The sequence below is a fragment of the Elgaria multicarinata genome, chromosome 12, assembly GCF_023053635.1.
Source record: "Elgaria multicarinata webbii isolate HBS135686 ecotype San Diego chromosome 12, rElgMul1.1.pri, whole genome shotgun sequence".
In the NCBI taxonomy this organism is placed as follows: Eukaryota; Metazoa; Chordata; class Lepidosauria; order Squamata; family Anguidae; genus Elgaria; species Elgaria multicarinata.
Genome location: NC_086182.1, coordinates 27,521,187 through 27,535,481, shown reverse-complemented (window position 1 = coordinate 27,535,481; position 14,295 = coordinate 27,521,187). Strand labels below are relative to the sequence as shown.

Genomic DNA, 14,295 nt, shown 5'->3' with positions numbered 1-14,295 from the left:
TTAACACGTGAAGAGAAAGTGTAATCTGGAAGTCCACAGGTTTCATTGTTCCGGCATTCTGGGTTTACATAAAGCCTGTCTGTCTTGGAATGATGCCAGCACTTGATTCTATTGTTTCTCTGGATTTTATTTAGCAAATATAGATGATGATGATGACGATGACGATGATGATGATGATGATGAACCGCATCAATCCCATAACAATCTCAAAGTGAGATTTCAAAATATGGGTGCGCTGTTCTGTTCTCTTCTGTTCTATTAGAAGAAATTGTGCTGTTCAGCTAGGTAAATAGTCCTACTTGATTTCTTCAAGCAAAGTTGGGGCGAAAAACACCACTCTTCTTGATCAGGTCTGGTTATCTACACACACACACACACACACACACACGTATTTTCTGATGCAGAAAACAAACAAACCACATTACGATTCCATGCGTCCATTGCCAGAATACTCCATTTCATGGAGGAGGAACTTTCCCATTTTCTGTTAATACCATAAAAAGCTCACCATCTGCGAGAAGAGGAATGGTTCAGGCCTCATAAGAACTTAAGAAGAGCCATGCTGGATCAGACCAAGGGGCCATCTAGTCCAGCACTCTGTTCACACAGTGGCCAAGCAGCTGTCAAGCAGGGACTCACAAGCAGGGTACAATGCAACAGCTCTCTTTCTCTCTCTCTCTTTCTCACACACGCACACACACACACATCCTCTATGTTCCCCTGCAATGGGTGTATACAGACTCTGATTCTGGAGGTAGCACATAGCCACCAGGACTAGTAGCAAATTCCATAGTTTAAACCTGTGCTGTGTGAAGAAGTCCATCCATTTATCGGTCTTGAATATCCCACCAATCAACTTCATGGGATGTGCCCCCCCTCCTGGGTTCTACTATTATGGGAGAGGGAGAAACTGTGTAATCTGTACAGCACCATGTACATTGATGGTGCTATATAAATAAATAAATAATAATAATAATAATAATAATAATAATAATAATAATAATAATAAGGAACATGTCTCCCCATCCACATTCTCCACACCATGCATAATTTTGTACACCTCTATTATTTTTATTATTGCATTTATATCCCACCTTTTTTCCTCCAAGGAACCCAAGGTGGCATACATAATCCTCCTCTCCATTTTATCCTCACAACAACCCTGTGAGGTGGGTTGGGCTGAGGGTCTGTGACTGGCCCAAAGTCACCCAGTGGCTTCCCATGGCCGAGTGGAGACTAGAACCCAGATCTCCCAACTTCCCGTCCCACACTTTAGCCACTACGCCGCACATGTCTGCCCTCAGCCTCCTTTTTCCCAAGCTAAACAATCCCAGCAGTTGACACCTTCCCTCATAGGGGAGATGCACCAGCCCCTTGATCATTTGAGCTTGTGCCAAGATGATCTTTCTTGCATACCAGCTTAAGACTGTCCTCTACTCCCAGGCGTACGATGGCATATGATGTGGCATTTACGCCAATTGCTTATTTTAGGGTTTTAAATTGTTTCTAGCTTTTATATTATTCATTAACTTGTATTTGGGGGTTGTAACTGTTGTGAACCACCCAGAAACCTTTATCTGTTGGGCAGAATAGAAACAGAATGAATGAATGAATGAATGAATTGTTCCAGTTATCCCCTCTTTTCCATGGAGAATCTCAGTGTTTAGTGGGGCCGCTTGTTGGGACATGATTCTATTTCAGGCTCAGCAGGAAGCTGCTCAGCTATCCATAGTTTTTAAAAGCTCAATGAGAGCACAACATTTGTTTCACTTGCTGACTCGTTTCACAGTCTGTAATGCATGCCACTATTAGCTATGAATTTCGAACCACGAGAACCAGATTTAAACTACGTATCTTATAACTGGTCTTCTTAGGATACCGAGAAAAGCCCACACCTTCCAGAAAGTGCTTTGGTACAAACCATGAATCATATATACAAAACATGTCGTATAATTTGCCTCTCTGCTCCCGCCTCTGCATCATATTCCAATGCCAGAGACTTCTCCCTTTGATCCCTATGTATGGATCCCTATGTATGTCGCCGCAGCGTCGGTACTGACTTTTAAACGGACCCCGAAACCCATTTATTTCAAGCTGCTTTTAGTTGAGACGCTGAGTTGGATTTGAGTTTCAATGGTTTATAGCGCTGCTGTTTTTAAAATTGTTTTCTGTTAACGTGTTTAAATTAGGTTTAGTGTGTAGCAGGATTCTGAAATGTTTTAAACGGCTGCTTTAAATAATTGAATTTTATTGGAATGGGAATACAGTCGTGTTATGTTTTATTTTCTGTATGTACGCTTACCTTAAAAGATGGCATGGATATATCAGAAAAGAAATAAATTAGTGCTAGCCAGGGTAGCAAACCTGTGTCTGCCTTGTACAATTGCAGACTGGGGGTGGGGTGGGGGAGAGAATCATAGAATCATAGAATAGCAGAGTTGGAAGGGGCCTACAAGGCCATCGAGTCCAACCCCCTGCTCAATGCAGGAATCCACCCTAAAGCAACCCTGACAGATGCTTGTCCAGCTGCCTCTTGAAGACCTCTAGTGTGGAAGAGATCGAGGTGACTGATTGCTCCTTCATACAATACAACTACCCTCCACTAGAAATGTAGTTGTAACCTGTCCATCACCCTTACGTGGTATATGCAAGGGTTTAGTTATCAAATTGTTATGGAAAACTCTTCAATTACACCCCACACAAACCACATCCCTGCAGTCTGGAGCAATCCATCCCAGAAAGGGGGTGTATCTCCACAGTGAAGGTAAACCTTGGTACGTCTACCATCTCAATGACAAAATAAACTTTTGTTACGCCAGCACTTGTTTTCAGAGCACCATCCCAAAATTGTCCAAGGAAGCAGCCTCTGAGAATTTGGGAACAAATACAATTTACGGGGCTCATGTTTTGTTTCAATGATTACAATCCATTTTGGACTCAGTTCACAATATATTTCGGAGGCAATCCTGTACGTGCTTCCTCAGGAGCAAGCCTCACAGGATTGCACTGTCAGTCTTTGATAGCATCACCAATCTGTATGCAAATTATTTGTGTAATAATTTTTTAAAACTCTCAGTAGGTGGAGGGAGCATCTTTATTATTTTGTTGTGTGAAATACACCAGAGACATAGGAGGACTATTAAAATTAAATCACCGTATTGGTCCAGTATTCACAAGTTATGTGAGTTTTTGAGTCACACAGATCTATTCTGCAAGCTGCTGCTGTTGTTATTGTTTTTTAAAAAATACAGTTTAACATGGTGGTATGCTTTTTAATTTTTTTTATCATTTTATATTCTAAATCTGTTTAGATATGGAGCTGTTTTATATTCCTATCTGTTTAGATAGGTATATAAGAACATTTGAGAACTACAAGTTCAATCGCAGCTTTTAAAGCTCAACTAAAAACTTTTCTTTTTCCTAAAGCTTTTAAAACTTGATGATGTGCGGACTTTATACTGTTAGTTTTACCCTACCCTGTGCCTGCTTACCCTACCCTGTGCCTGTTGGCATTCTCTTCCCCTACTTATTGTTTTACTATGATCTTATTAGATTGTAAGCCTATGCGGCAGGGCCTTGCTATTTACTGTTTTACTCCGTACAGCACCATGTATGTTGATGGTGCTATATAAATAAAATAATAATAATAATAATAATAATAATAATAATAATAATAATAGAAGAAATGCAACTTCATTTAAATGTAATTGATGAATTAATATATCCCTTAAAAGGGCAGATAATTTAGCAACAAAATGTTTAATAAGTTGTGTGTGGGATTTATTGCTTGTCAAACCATCTAGAAATCTCCAGGTTTCTCTGATGCAAACACATTCAGTATTTATAGAGTGCTTTTCAAGCACTTTGTATACATTATCTCAGCAATCTTTACAACAAGCTTGTAAGGCAGGCCACTTCTACTATCCCCACAGAGAAGAGAATCATAATGAAAATGTACCAAAGTGGATTGCATAAGGCAGCCTCATGAATCCATGGGCCTGGGTTGTTTTTGACCAGAGGAGCAGAGGTGGTCTGGAATGAAAGAAATCTCTGTGCTTTTATCCTACGTACTCTTCTTCTCTTGTAGGCCAGGGGTTTATAAGTGATGATGAATACTTGGAGATCATGGGTATCACCAGAGAACAGTCTGGAGAGTACGAATGCACAGCTGCCAATGATGTTGCAGCACCTGACATCCGGAGGGTAAAGGTAACTGTAAATTGTAAGTACTCGGCCACGTGTACATTTCATTCTGAACCATGGATCTTCTCTTCCATCTCATTCTGAAGGTTGCACGGATCCTGCCATACCAGAAATGCATGCACCAGATCCTAAATATGAGGTTTCCATACGTCCATAGAACTGCAATAGCTAAAAATATACACTTAAGAATGAACCGGCCAATTTCCAGCAGAATCTTTTAAAGCCTATTTATAGCTGAAGAATAAATTGTAATCGTGTGTGTGTGTGTGCGCGTGTGTGGCCTGAAGAGCAATTGAAACCATTTTTTAAATGAATCCCTCTGATAGTTAACCTTACACACAGCACATTAAGAAATCCTTGGCTTCTAGAAGGAGCATGCAGAAGTTGATACAAGAAAATCACATAGATACATTTCTTCAAGTGTTTGCCCCTCTGGACAATTTGCTCTTTTAAAGCTTGGTGAGCAATGTAGAGCCAAGATATGCTGAACTCTTAAAACAGACACATCTCCAAAAGCCTCCTGGCATTTTGGAGGTAACTTGAGCTCTGCCAAGTCTCTGAGCCGTTTAAAAGAAATGTGTATTTTCTATTTTCATTGATTGTCCTCTATCAGGTACATGTTCATGAGTCACTTCTTCTGGATAATATAGAAGGGAAGGGCTGGAGTTTACTCTGCAGATGCCAATCAAGTAGTAATTTGCATCTATAGCAGGCATCCACAACATAAGGCCAGTTACCCTTACCTAACTATTTTGGCTCTCTTATGGGTATCCCGTATGCAAATTGGTTGCAGCCCTTCGTCACATCTTTGGGGTAACATCTTAAGTCCCCACTCATGCAGGAGCAAGGATTGGAGAATGTTTCACTACACCTATACCCCCCTCCTCTCCCTGGATGGAGAGGCATATTGCAGAATTATTATCACCCCCACCCACTCCCACCAGCGTGGAACAGACTGAGAGTCCTCCTTCATGGCTTCACTGCTGGGAGAGTGAAAGCCTTGTGTGCTATTCCAGTTAAACACAGCAGAGGTATTAGGCAGAGTTAGGAGGCAAAAAACAATGTAAACAAGTAGGAACATGGAAAGAAGAGGGGGGAACTGAGAGATGGAGATGGACAGAGCAATGAAGGTGGGGATGAGCAAATCAGTGCAGTGAGGAAGAAAACCTTAATATGGGATAAAAACAGGGGTATATAACAGAGCAATCTGAAGAGGCTGGAGGAACTGAGAATCCGTGATAGCGAAACCATCAAATCCCAAGCCCTACTGAGTTTGCAGTGGCATAAATAAGTGAATCATGGATGCTCAGAGAAAAGCATCTCAATCCAAAATATTAGGTTTCATTTGACACCGATTTATTCACACACACTGATTATACACAGTGAATGAGTGATAAATAGGTGTGTGTGAGTCCGTGCATGCAAACTGTCAGACTCAGTGTGTGACCCCAAGCCCAGGCAGTATATTTAGTTCAGTTTTCCCCAATTTGGGTCCCTACAGATGTTTTGGACTGCAACTGCCTTCATCCCTGGTGATTGGACATGATGGCTGGGGCTGACAGGTGTTGTAGTAGAAAACATCTGGAGGGAAACATAATGGAAAAGGCTGATCTATTTCTGAGTCAGCCCTCCTGGCGATTCTCCTGGCTTTCCTCAATTTCATTTCAATTGGTTCTGTATGATCTCTAAAGGGCTCTAGTTTTTATGACAGGTTTTCTGAAAGATTTTGGAATAACCGTGCTTTCCTCTGCAGATCCTCCATCCATCTCCAGTCCCAAGAACACTGGTGTCTCAGTCGGCCAGAAGGGCATCCTAAGATGTGAAGCGTCTGCTGTCCCTGTAGCAGAATTTCAGTGGTTTAAAGAAGAAACCAGGTACCCAAGCAAGCTTCAAAGGCTGTCAAGCATAGCCCGAGCAAAGCAAGTTTATGCCCTGGGCCAAGACTAAGAGGAGGCCATCAGTCAGATCAGTGGGGCTTCTCCTGACTCATGGCTGAGCCCTAAGAACCCATTCAGCTTCCAGTCTCAGCATCTGGGATTACTCATGACCACTAAACACTCCCTCCCCATCCACTTCTCCTTCCCTTCCTCATTACAAGTCCTACATCTCTATGAATGGCATCGATTCATATCAATTTTGGTTTAAACACACTGGTTACCAAACCACTGGGTAATTCCATCCATCCATCCTATTTGTTGAGCTTATAAAGCTGACTTATGTGGTAGGATGTTTGGTCCATCTAGCCCAATAAAGTCGACTTTGACAGGCACTGGTTCCCCAGACCAAAGTAGAAGTTATTCAATTTCAATAGTTTTATTATTTTCCACAGAAAGCAAAGCACATGGGGAAGAAGGGAGAGGGAACAACAATATTTTTTTAATAAAATAAAATAAAATAAAAATGTTACATAACAACACATACAGTACATTCACCATGCTTCTACTGCTCCCCTTCACAATGTCTAGTAGAAATTGTCTTGTGTCATGACTAGGGACGGGTGAGTATTTTATCAGGTTCACTTTGTTTATAATGTAAGCACTTAACAAAATTCATACATTTCTCCATAAATGGGATAAAAAGGACTTGAGTTGTGTGTTTAAAGAATGCGGGAGAAAGCAAAACAGACAGATTGCACCATCCCCGCTGTCAAAGCATTCTGTATTTGTCCCAGGGCATAGTGTGAAGGCACATGAAGCAGTCACTTTGCTGAAGCTAAGCAAGGTGGTCCGTGTTTGTAGGGGAGACCACCTGGGAACCACATGTAGCCACCTTAAGTTCCACAATGGAAGAAAGGTGGGATATAAATTCAAATAAATAAATAAAGTAATACATTTCCAAATCCCCCATTCCTCATCTTTGACTACTCATGGTAGGAGCAGGGATGTCGAGGGAAATGCAGAACATCATGATACCATGCTACAAACTCTACTACAGGTATTATGGAGAACTATGTAGTGTCATCCTGATATAGCAGCTGAAGTGTCAGGACAGGAGTGTGACCTAGGCCAAACACTGGCTCATAGCCTAGCCTAGCTCACAGGGCTGTTGTGAGGATAAAACATGGGCACCACGAGCTCTTTGAGATATACCTGCAAACAATGGCAGCAGCACCTCTAGGTTTTCCATAATAACTGCTTTGGCACTTTGGCAGTGGTCTTTCCCAGCCCTGCCTATCTCTCCTCTCTCATCTCACACTATTGCCCCGCTCGTGCTCTCCGCTCCTCTGATGCCATGCTTCTCGCCTGCCCAAGGACCTCTACTTCCCTTACTCGGCTTCGTCCTTTTTCTTCCGCTGCCCCTTACGCCTGGAACGCTCTTCCAGAACACTTGAGAACTACAAACTCAATCACAGCTTTTAAAACTCAGCTAAAAACTTTTCTGTTCCCTATAGCTTTTAAATATTGAGTTTGTTCTGACTCTATACTGTTTAGCTTCACCCTACCCAGTGCCTGTTTACACTTCCCTGTGCCTGTTTGCATTCTCTTTCCCTCCTTATTGTTTACTACAACTTTATTAGATTGTAAGCCTATGCGGCAGGGTCTTGCTATTTACTGTGTAATCTGTACAGCACCATGTACATTGATGGTGCTATATAAATAATAATAATAATAATAACAACAGAGACAGGAGGGATTAAAGCAACCAACCAATGCATGATTCCTCCTCCTCCTCCCCCTCCTCCAAAAGTTCCATATAGTAAGAACAGAAGAAGAGCCCTGCTGGATCAGACCAAGGGTCCATCTAGTCTGGCCTCTGTTCACACAGTGGCCAATCAGCTGTTGACCAGGGACCCCCAAGCAGGACATGGGTGCAACAGCACCCTCTCATCCATGTTCCCCAGCAACTGATGCACACAGGTTTACTGCCTTGGATACTGGAGGTAGCACAAAGCTATCACGACTCATAGCCTTCTCCTCCTGGAATTTATCCAACCCCCGTTTGAAGCCATCCAAAAAGGACTCCCTTCTATTTGTCCTGAATCTCCCACCAATCAGCCTCATGGGATGACCCCGGGTTCTAGTATTTTGAGAGAGGGAGAAAGGTGTCTCCCTATCCACATTATTAAATGAATTCCTCTTCAGAATTCTGTGGATTAATCTAGATCCATGTCTTGCCCACCTTACAGATTAGCCAATGGGCTGGATGGAGTGAGAATCGAGAACAAAGGCCGAATGTCCACACTTACTTTCTTCAATGTCTCAGAGAAGGATTATGGCAACTATACCTGTGTGGCCATCAACAAGCTGGGAAACAGCAATGCCAGTATAATACTGTATGGTAAGTACACCGGCCGTCACCTTTGCCCTGTGCTGATGGGGCAGGTGGGATAACATGGTAGGAGGAATTTTAGATAGTCTGCAATTCCAACTGTTGAAGTGCACTGCAGAGAGGGAGGGGGTCCATTGCACCTAAGCTAAGATTCCTGAAATAGATCAAAATCGGTTTTGGGAAACTAAATATTTCTATTTTGCAAAGATGGGGTCATTTGACATTTGAGGTTTTCCTATTACTGGAAACTGCGATCCTGGTGGTGGTGGGGAATGCATTAAGGGCAAAAGTGATTAAGCAGGATGCACATGGCAATGTCTTCTCATGCTTTAAGAGTGTCAAAGTAGCTTCAAGCAAAGAGCGTTAAAGTTGTTTCAAGGAACATATCATACTTGCAATACCTTCTGTTGTTACACACTCCCAACTATTGGGCCATGGTTGAAGATAGGGTCTGGGGCTTGATGGACACCTTGTTTAAGGCAAGTCTTCCATCCTAGTCGATGCATTTTCAAACCACAGAATGTGGACAATGCACCAACTGGAACCTTAGCAAACCCCAGGTGTTTCCCAGATTATTGTGGGTGCTGTCAATTTTTAGATATTCTCATGCACCCCTGTGATGGTGTTACATGTTGTCTTGCCAGTCACATCCATATTATCATTGCTGTGATCTCTGTTTACAAAAAACAGCTCATCTTTTTAATCCATCTGTTTGTTCATTCATTCAACTGTCTGCAAATATGAACTACATTTTCCCCTTTCTTTCTTTTTTCTTTTCCTTTCCTGTTTTCTCTCGCCCTCCCTGTGTGTCCATTATGTCTTCGGTTTTAGAAATAAGTGAACCTCCAGCACTGGCAGGTTGGTACAAGCATGGCTCCTTCCTTCGTTTGCTTGAAACATACCAAATGCTGCTTTGCCATAAAAGATAGGCGTTATTGCATAGGGACTCATGGCTGAAATGTTCTTGGAAGGAAGGAAGGAAGGAAGGAAGGAAGGAAGGAAGGTAGTGCTTTTAAAAACTATGCACTTCAGGGACAGATAGTCTTTCCACATCAGAGGTGAAGTCTGTCAATGGCTACTAGCCATTAATGGCTTCTAGTCATTAATAATTATAATGGTCATCCTGATAAGTGGGGTCTGCAACAAAATGTTGCAGTAGATCCTCACCTCTGCTCTTGTTTAGCGTTCCTGCCAGTGAGCCATGCCTTTATTCAGGATACTGCAAATTGTAAGGAGTTCAAGTACAACATCTCTCCATTCCTCAAACACATGTTCTGGTTTCCCTGAGTCCCACTGCACTTAAATTTTTTAGAAGCTATATATTGAGTTGACAGGAGAGGGAAGGAATTGGATGGGGGTGGGGGAAAGAACATTAAAATATGCAAATAATGTTTCCTATATATAGCATCACACTTTTATAAAAATGGGCACTTGTGATTATCCGTGAAAGTTTCCTTTATGTGTGTTTTTCTTCTTCATCTATCTTGTAAAAAGATGAGAAATGTTAAAGGGGGGAAGTTAAGTCTTAGGTCTTCTTTAAACAAGTGATTTATAGCATGCTCATGACTGGTCACTCACGGAAGTTTGTGGGTCATTTTGATGATGGTGTGAGCCTCCTGCTTGTCTCCCACTCCTTCTCTTGGTTATTCCACTTAAAAATAAACCTTGGAAAACACAATTATTCTGAAATATCCCAATTCTTCCTGGCATATGCAGTCGTGTGCTACAGAACACCCACTAGAGAGCACAGCCCCTTTCAACTCCATGAGCTGAGAAGTTTTAAATTACAGACCATGTGGTCCCTGCTCTCCTCCTGTGTAATTCAGCTCATTTCAAATACAGAAAAGAAGCAGGAAGCAAAGCATCAGTAAGCAAATGTGATTTCCCTTTAATCCAAGGGGCTTCTTAGGAACCTTCAAAAGAGGGATGGGCAACTTGTGGCCCTTCAGACATTGTTGGATTGCAACCCCCATCACTCCAAGCCAGCCTAGCCTATGTGGGAGATGATGCAGTTACAGTCCAGAAACATCTAGAGGGACCTAAATTGCCCATCTCTACTTTCAAAAGATGAAAGCCCAGTGTGGTCATAAAAGGAAAAGCATGCAAGGCAAGCAAAAGAGTAATAGGAACCTAGCAGATGAAGATGATATGGTGTTGTTGACTTGTTTTGCTCTGGTGAAATAGCTGGCTGTTATTAGAAGGAGGAGGTCACAGTCCTTGTTTCCCAGAACATAGTCAAAATGCAGGGAGCCTGAGGCACTGTCTTCTCCTTCAGGAACTCCAACTAAATTTCAGAGGAACCCCAGTGCCCCTAGAACATGATCTGTGATGTGAATATTGATGGATTTGGCCTCTCTCTAACCAAATGTCTCAGCAGCTGTACATTGATAACTGGGATCAACCCAACTTCTCCCCTCACTTCCCTTCTAGAAACATCTCTGAACAAAGAATGTTCTCAGGCATGCCCTAGCATCTACAGGCAGCAAAACCTTTATCCCTTCAAACCATGCATGAGATCAAGTGGAATCCTCCCTAGTATTAATCTGTTAATCTGAAACACAGAGAGTACAGCAAGAAGGCACAGTAGGGGAGATAAGACATAGTCCTGTAGCTTTACCCAAAAAAAGGGAGAAGGGAGCAGTTGAGCCTTCTTACTGTACAAAGCTTGACTAAGGCGCCCTGCTCAAGGCCGAGTATCGTGACCCACAAGGGAGGAATCAAGAGAATGTAGATCCCATAAGACACATCAGTAGTGTAAATAGCATAAACCTGCTCCGTGTCTCCAGAGGGGCCTTTCAGTTAAAACAAACAAAGAAAATGTTTCTGACCAACTTTATCTGGCAGCTGCCCACAACAACAACAACAACAGTGTTTTATGAAAATCATTTGGGAGGAAGAAATACCCAAAGCTTGATGTTGCCTATGACTCACCTCAAAAATTCTATTGTGGCTTTATGTTGGTCTCTGTGTGTGTGTGCGCGAGCGTGTATGTGTGTGTTTATGTGTGTGCTCACACGTCACTTGTTATGTGTGCAAAGCCCTTGGGCAGGGATCTATAATTTCGCTTCCCTTGGCAAATCTCTAGACCACCACCTGAGGGTGTGATGAGACCCAGTCTTCCAACTAAGACTGGAGCTGTTGAGGAAGGAGGTACCTCTGAGATGGTTGGAGAGAAATGGTAGAAGGACAAGCTCTAGCCATCCTTTTGAACTTGGAGCTGGGTGTGCTATGTTTTGGAGGTACAGTGATGCCACAACCACAAGCCTCACAACACACACACATGATTCCCATTCATGTTGCACACTCATAAAGTTGAGTTCCAGCCCAACCACTTCCACATCTTTGAGATGTGGAGGAGGATTCCTCTGCCCTCCTGCTTCACTTCCAAAATAAGGCCCCGCTCTTTGGAGGTATCATTGCCCCTTCCTCATGAGTCTTCTTCTGAGGAAGAACCTGACTTACCTGGGGTTGTGGACTCTCCTTTCCCTGAAGTCATGCCTGAGGCAGTGTTGCAGCAGGAGAGTGAACGTGCAGCTGAGGAGGATGCAGGCCCCTCGGGAGAGCTCCATGAAGACCATCCTCCTCCAGCCTCCGATGGTGCAGATTCTGTGCCAGGAACAAGTCATCCACCCAGCCCTTGAGAGAGAAAGTGATTGACGTGCTAAGAGCAAGTCTGTCCTGCAATTGACTGCAGGAGAGAAATTTAGCTCTGTGAACGCTGCCCTTATATAGCTGCTGGAGACAGAAGATCCCTTAATGAACTACAGCTGGAGCTAGGTGGGACCAGGCTAAGGCTTTGGATAAAAGGAGACTTCGAAGAAGCACTCAGGAACTGGCAAACCTGTTGTGATGTTGCTGTTTTTGCTATCCATGCCATGGTTCCTGGATTCATGACCTTGGACTTTATCGTGACTGGACCTTTGGACTGTACTTCAGACTGTGACTTTGGATGTTGATTTTGGACTTTGACGCTGCATCTCTGCTGCTGGGACTTGCTTATCGCTGCCCATTAGTCCTGGCAACTAGGAGCTTTGCTGCTGGCTGGCTTCCCAGACAGACCTGATAAGATTCTGTATCCATAAATAGGACAGGACAATGGGGAGAATCTTCGAAACCACAAATTTTGGTTGGCTACTCAATGTACCTCTGCCCTTGGATTAATAGCACTAGATGGTGCCTTTGATCCTGAATGATGAGAATATATTCCTGGTCTATATCTGCACTACAGACTTAAAACTTATCTTACCTCCCCATACTGCTCAGAGGAGGGATCTCTCCCCAAGAATTCAAAGCAACCTCACCAAACTACAACTCATAGGATTCTTTATCTCTGTCCAGACATTTGCCTGTTCATTTGCCTGAATAGGTGGGGACTTAAAGTGGGGAAAGAGCTTCGTGTGGCACAGAGCAGTAAAGCAGCAGTTTCTGTAGCCGAAACTCTCCCCACGGCCTGAGTTCGATCCCAGCAGAAGCTGGTTTCAGGCAGCCGGCTCGGGTCGACTCAGCCTTCCATCCTCCCGAGGTCGGTAAAATGAGTACCCAGTTAGCTGGGGGAAAGGTAATAATGGCCGGGGAAGGCAACGGCAAACCACCCCGCTATAAGGCCTGCCAAGAAAATGTCAGCGAAAGCTGGCGTCCCTCCAAGAGTCAGTAATGATTCAGTGCTTGCACGAGAGGTTCCTTTCCTTTCCTAAAGTGGGGAAGAGACAGCACACATGCCCCACCCCCAACGTTCCTGAGTGGATGGGCTTCTCTTTTGACCTGTGCACATTCATTGCAAAGGTCTAAAGAGGGTTTCTAACTGCATTCAGCTGAACATACTTAGAGGCCTCAGCAAGACTGGTGACCATGGGCCATTTAAGATTAAGAAGTGGGGGCAGCCAGGGCGGCTGCAGCCCAGTGGCTGGATGCGTAATGGATAGAAAGATAGTGTTCACAGCACCTTCAGCCATCTCACAATGATGAGGTAAGCTCAATGTCACCACTAATGGAAACCCAAAGAAAATTCTGAAGCCCCAGAAAATGAGGCAGAAAACCAGAGGCCTCTTTCCCAGGGGTCAGGGAAACATCAGGGAAATTGTAGGGCAGGTTTTAGCACACCACTAAACTCAGTACTAATTGTCTACGGTGACTGATAGAAGCAGGGGTTCAGATGAAGTCTATCACAGCACTACCTGAATATGGTGGGGATTGAACCCAAGACCTTACTGCATGCAAAGCCTGTATGTTACAACTGAGTACCAATGCTTACCTGCCCTCTATCATTTACCATAAAACTGAGTACCAACCCTCACGCATCCTCTACCATTTGCCATACAGCCCCCTATTGGCATAGTGTAGTACTTACTTGATATCTACCACCCACATGAATAGACAGTTGCATGGCTTCGGCAACAGCTGGGGCTCATCTAAACCTATGAGCCTTCCGGGAGGGAGGAGGGAGGATCCCGGGCTTTCCTGCTTCCGGGATCATCCCCCAGCGTCCAACTGTCAGCGCAACGTCCCGGAAGGAAAGAAGGACATGCAGCGCAGCATTTTTATTTTTGAAGGAGACTTTGCGCAGCAACGCAGGTGCAATCATGTACCAAAATGTAAGTAGATTTTAAAAAAATAACAACCAAGAGCCATTGCCACGATGGCAAAAGAACTCACCCCTCCCTGATGAGCGTGGAGCCCCCAGACAGAGCTTAATGCCCAGTGGCAGAGCCCTGCTACTCATGGGACAGAAGGGGCAACCCCGGGAGCAGGCACCTGACTGCCCATGGTCATCAAGGGTGTCCCAGGACCATGGAAAAAAACTGGAAATCTGCAGTCCCAGTTATC

The 14,295-nt window shown here is 43.7% G+C and overlaps 1 protein-coding gene across 2 annotated transcripts in view; it reads left to right on the top strand.

Moving 5' to 3' along the window:
• Window positions 1-14,295, top strand: part of LOC134407265 (opioid-binding protein/cell adhesion molecule) — a 373,740-nt gene that overhangs the window by 349,020 nt on the left and 10,425 nt on the right. For both annotated transcript variants that reach the window (XM_063138956.1, XM_063138955.1), the window contains exons 4-6: window positions 4,088-4,222; window positions 5,957-6,077; window positions 8,330-8,481. In XM_063138956.1, coding sequence (XP_062995026.1) covers window positions 4,088-4,222; window positions 5,957-6,077; window positions 8,330-8,481 — 408 coding nt within the window. The remainder of the gene's footprint in view (window positions 1-4,087; window positions 4,223-5,956; window positions 6,078-8,329; window positions 8,482-14,295) is intronic.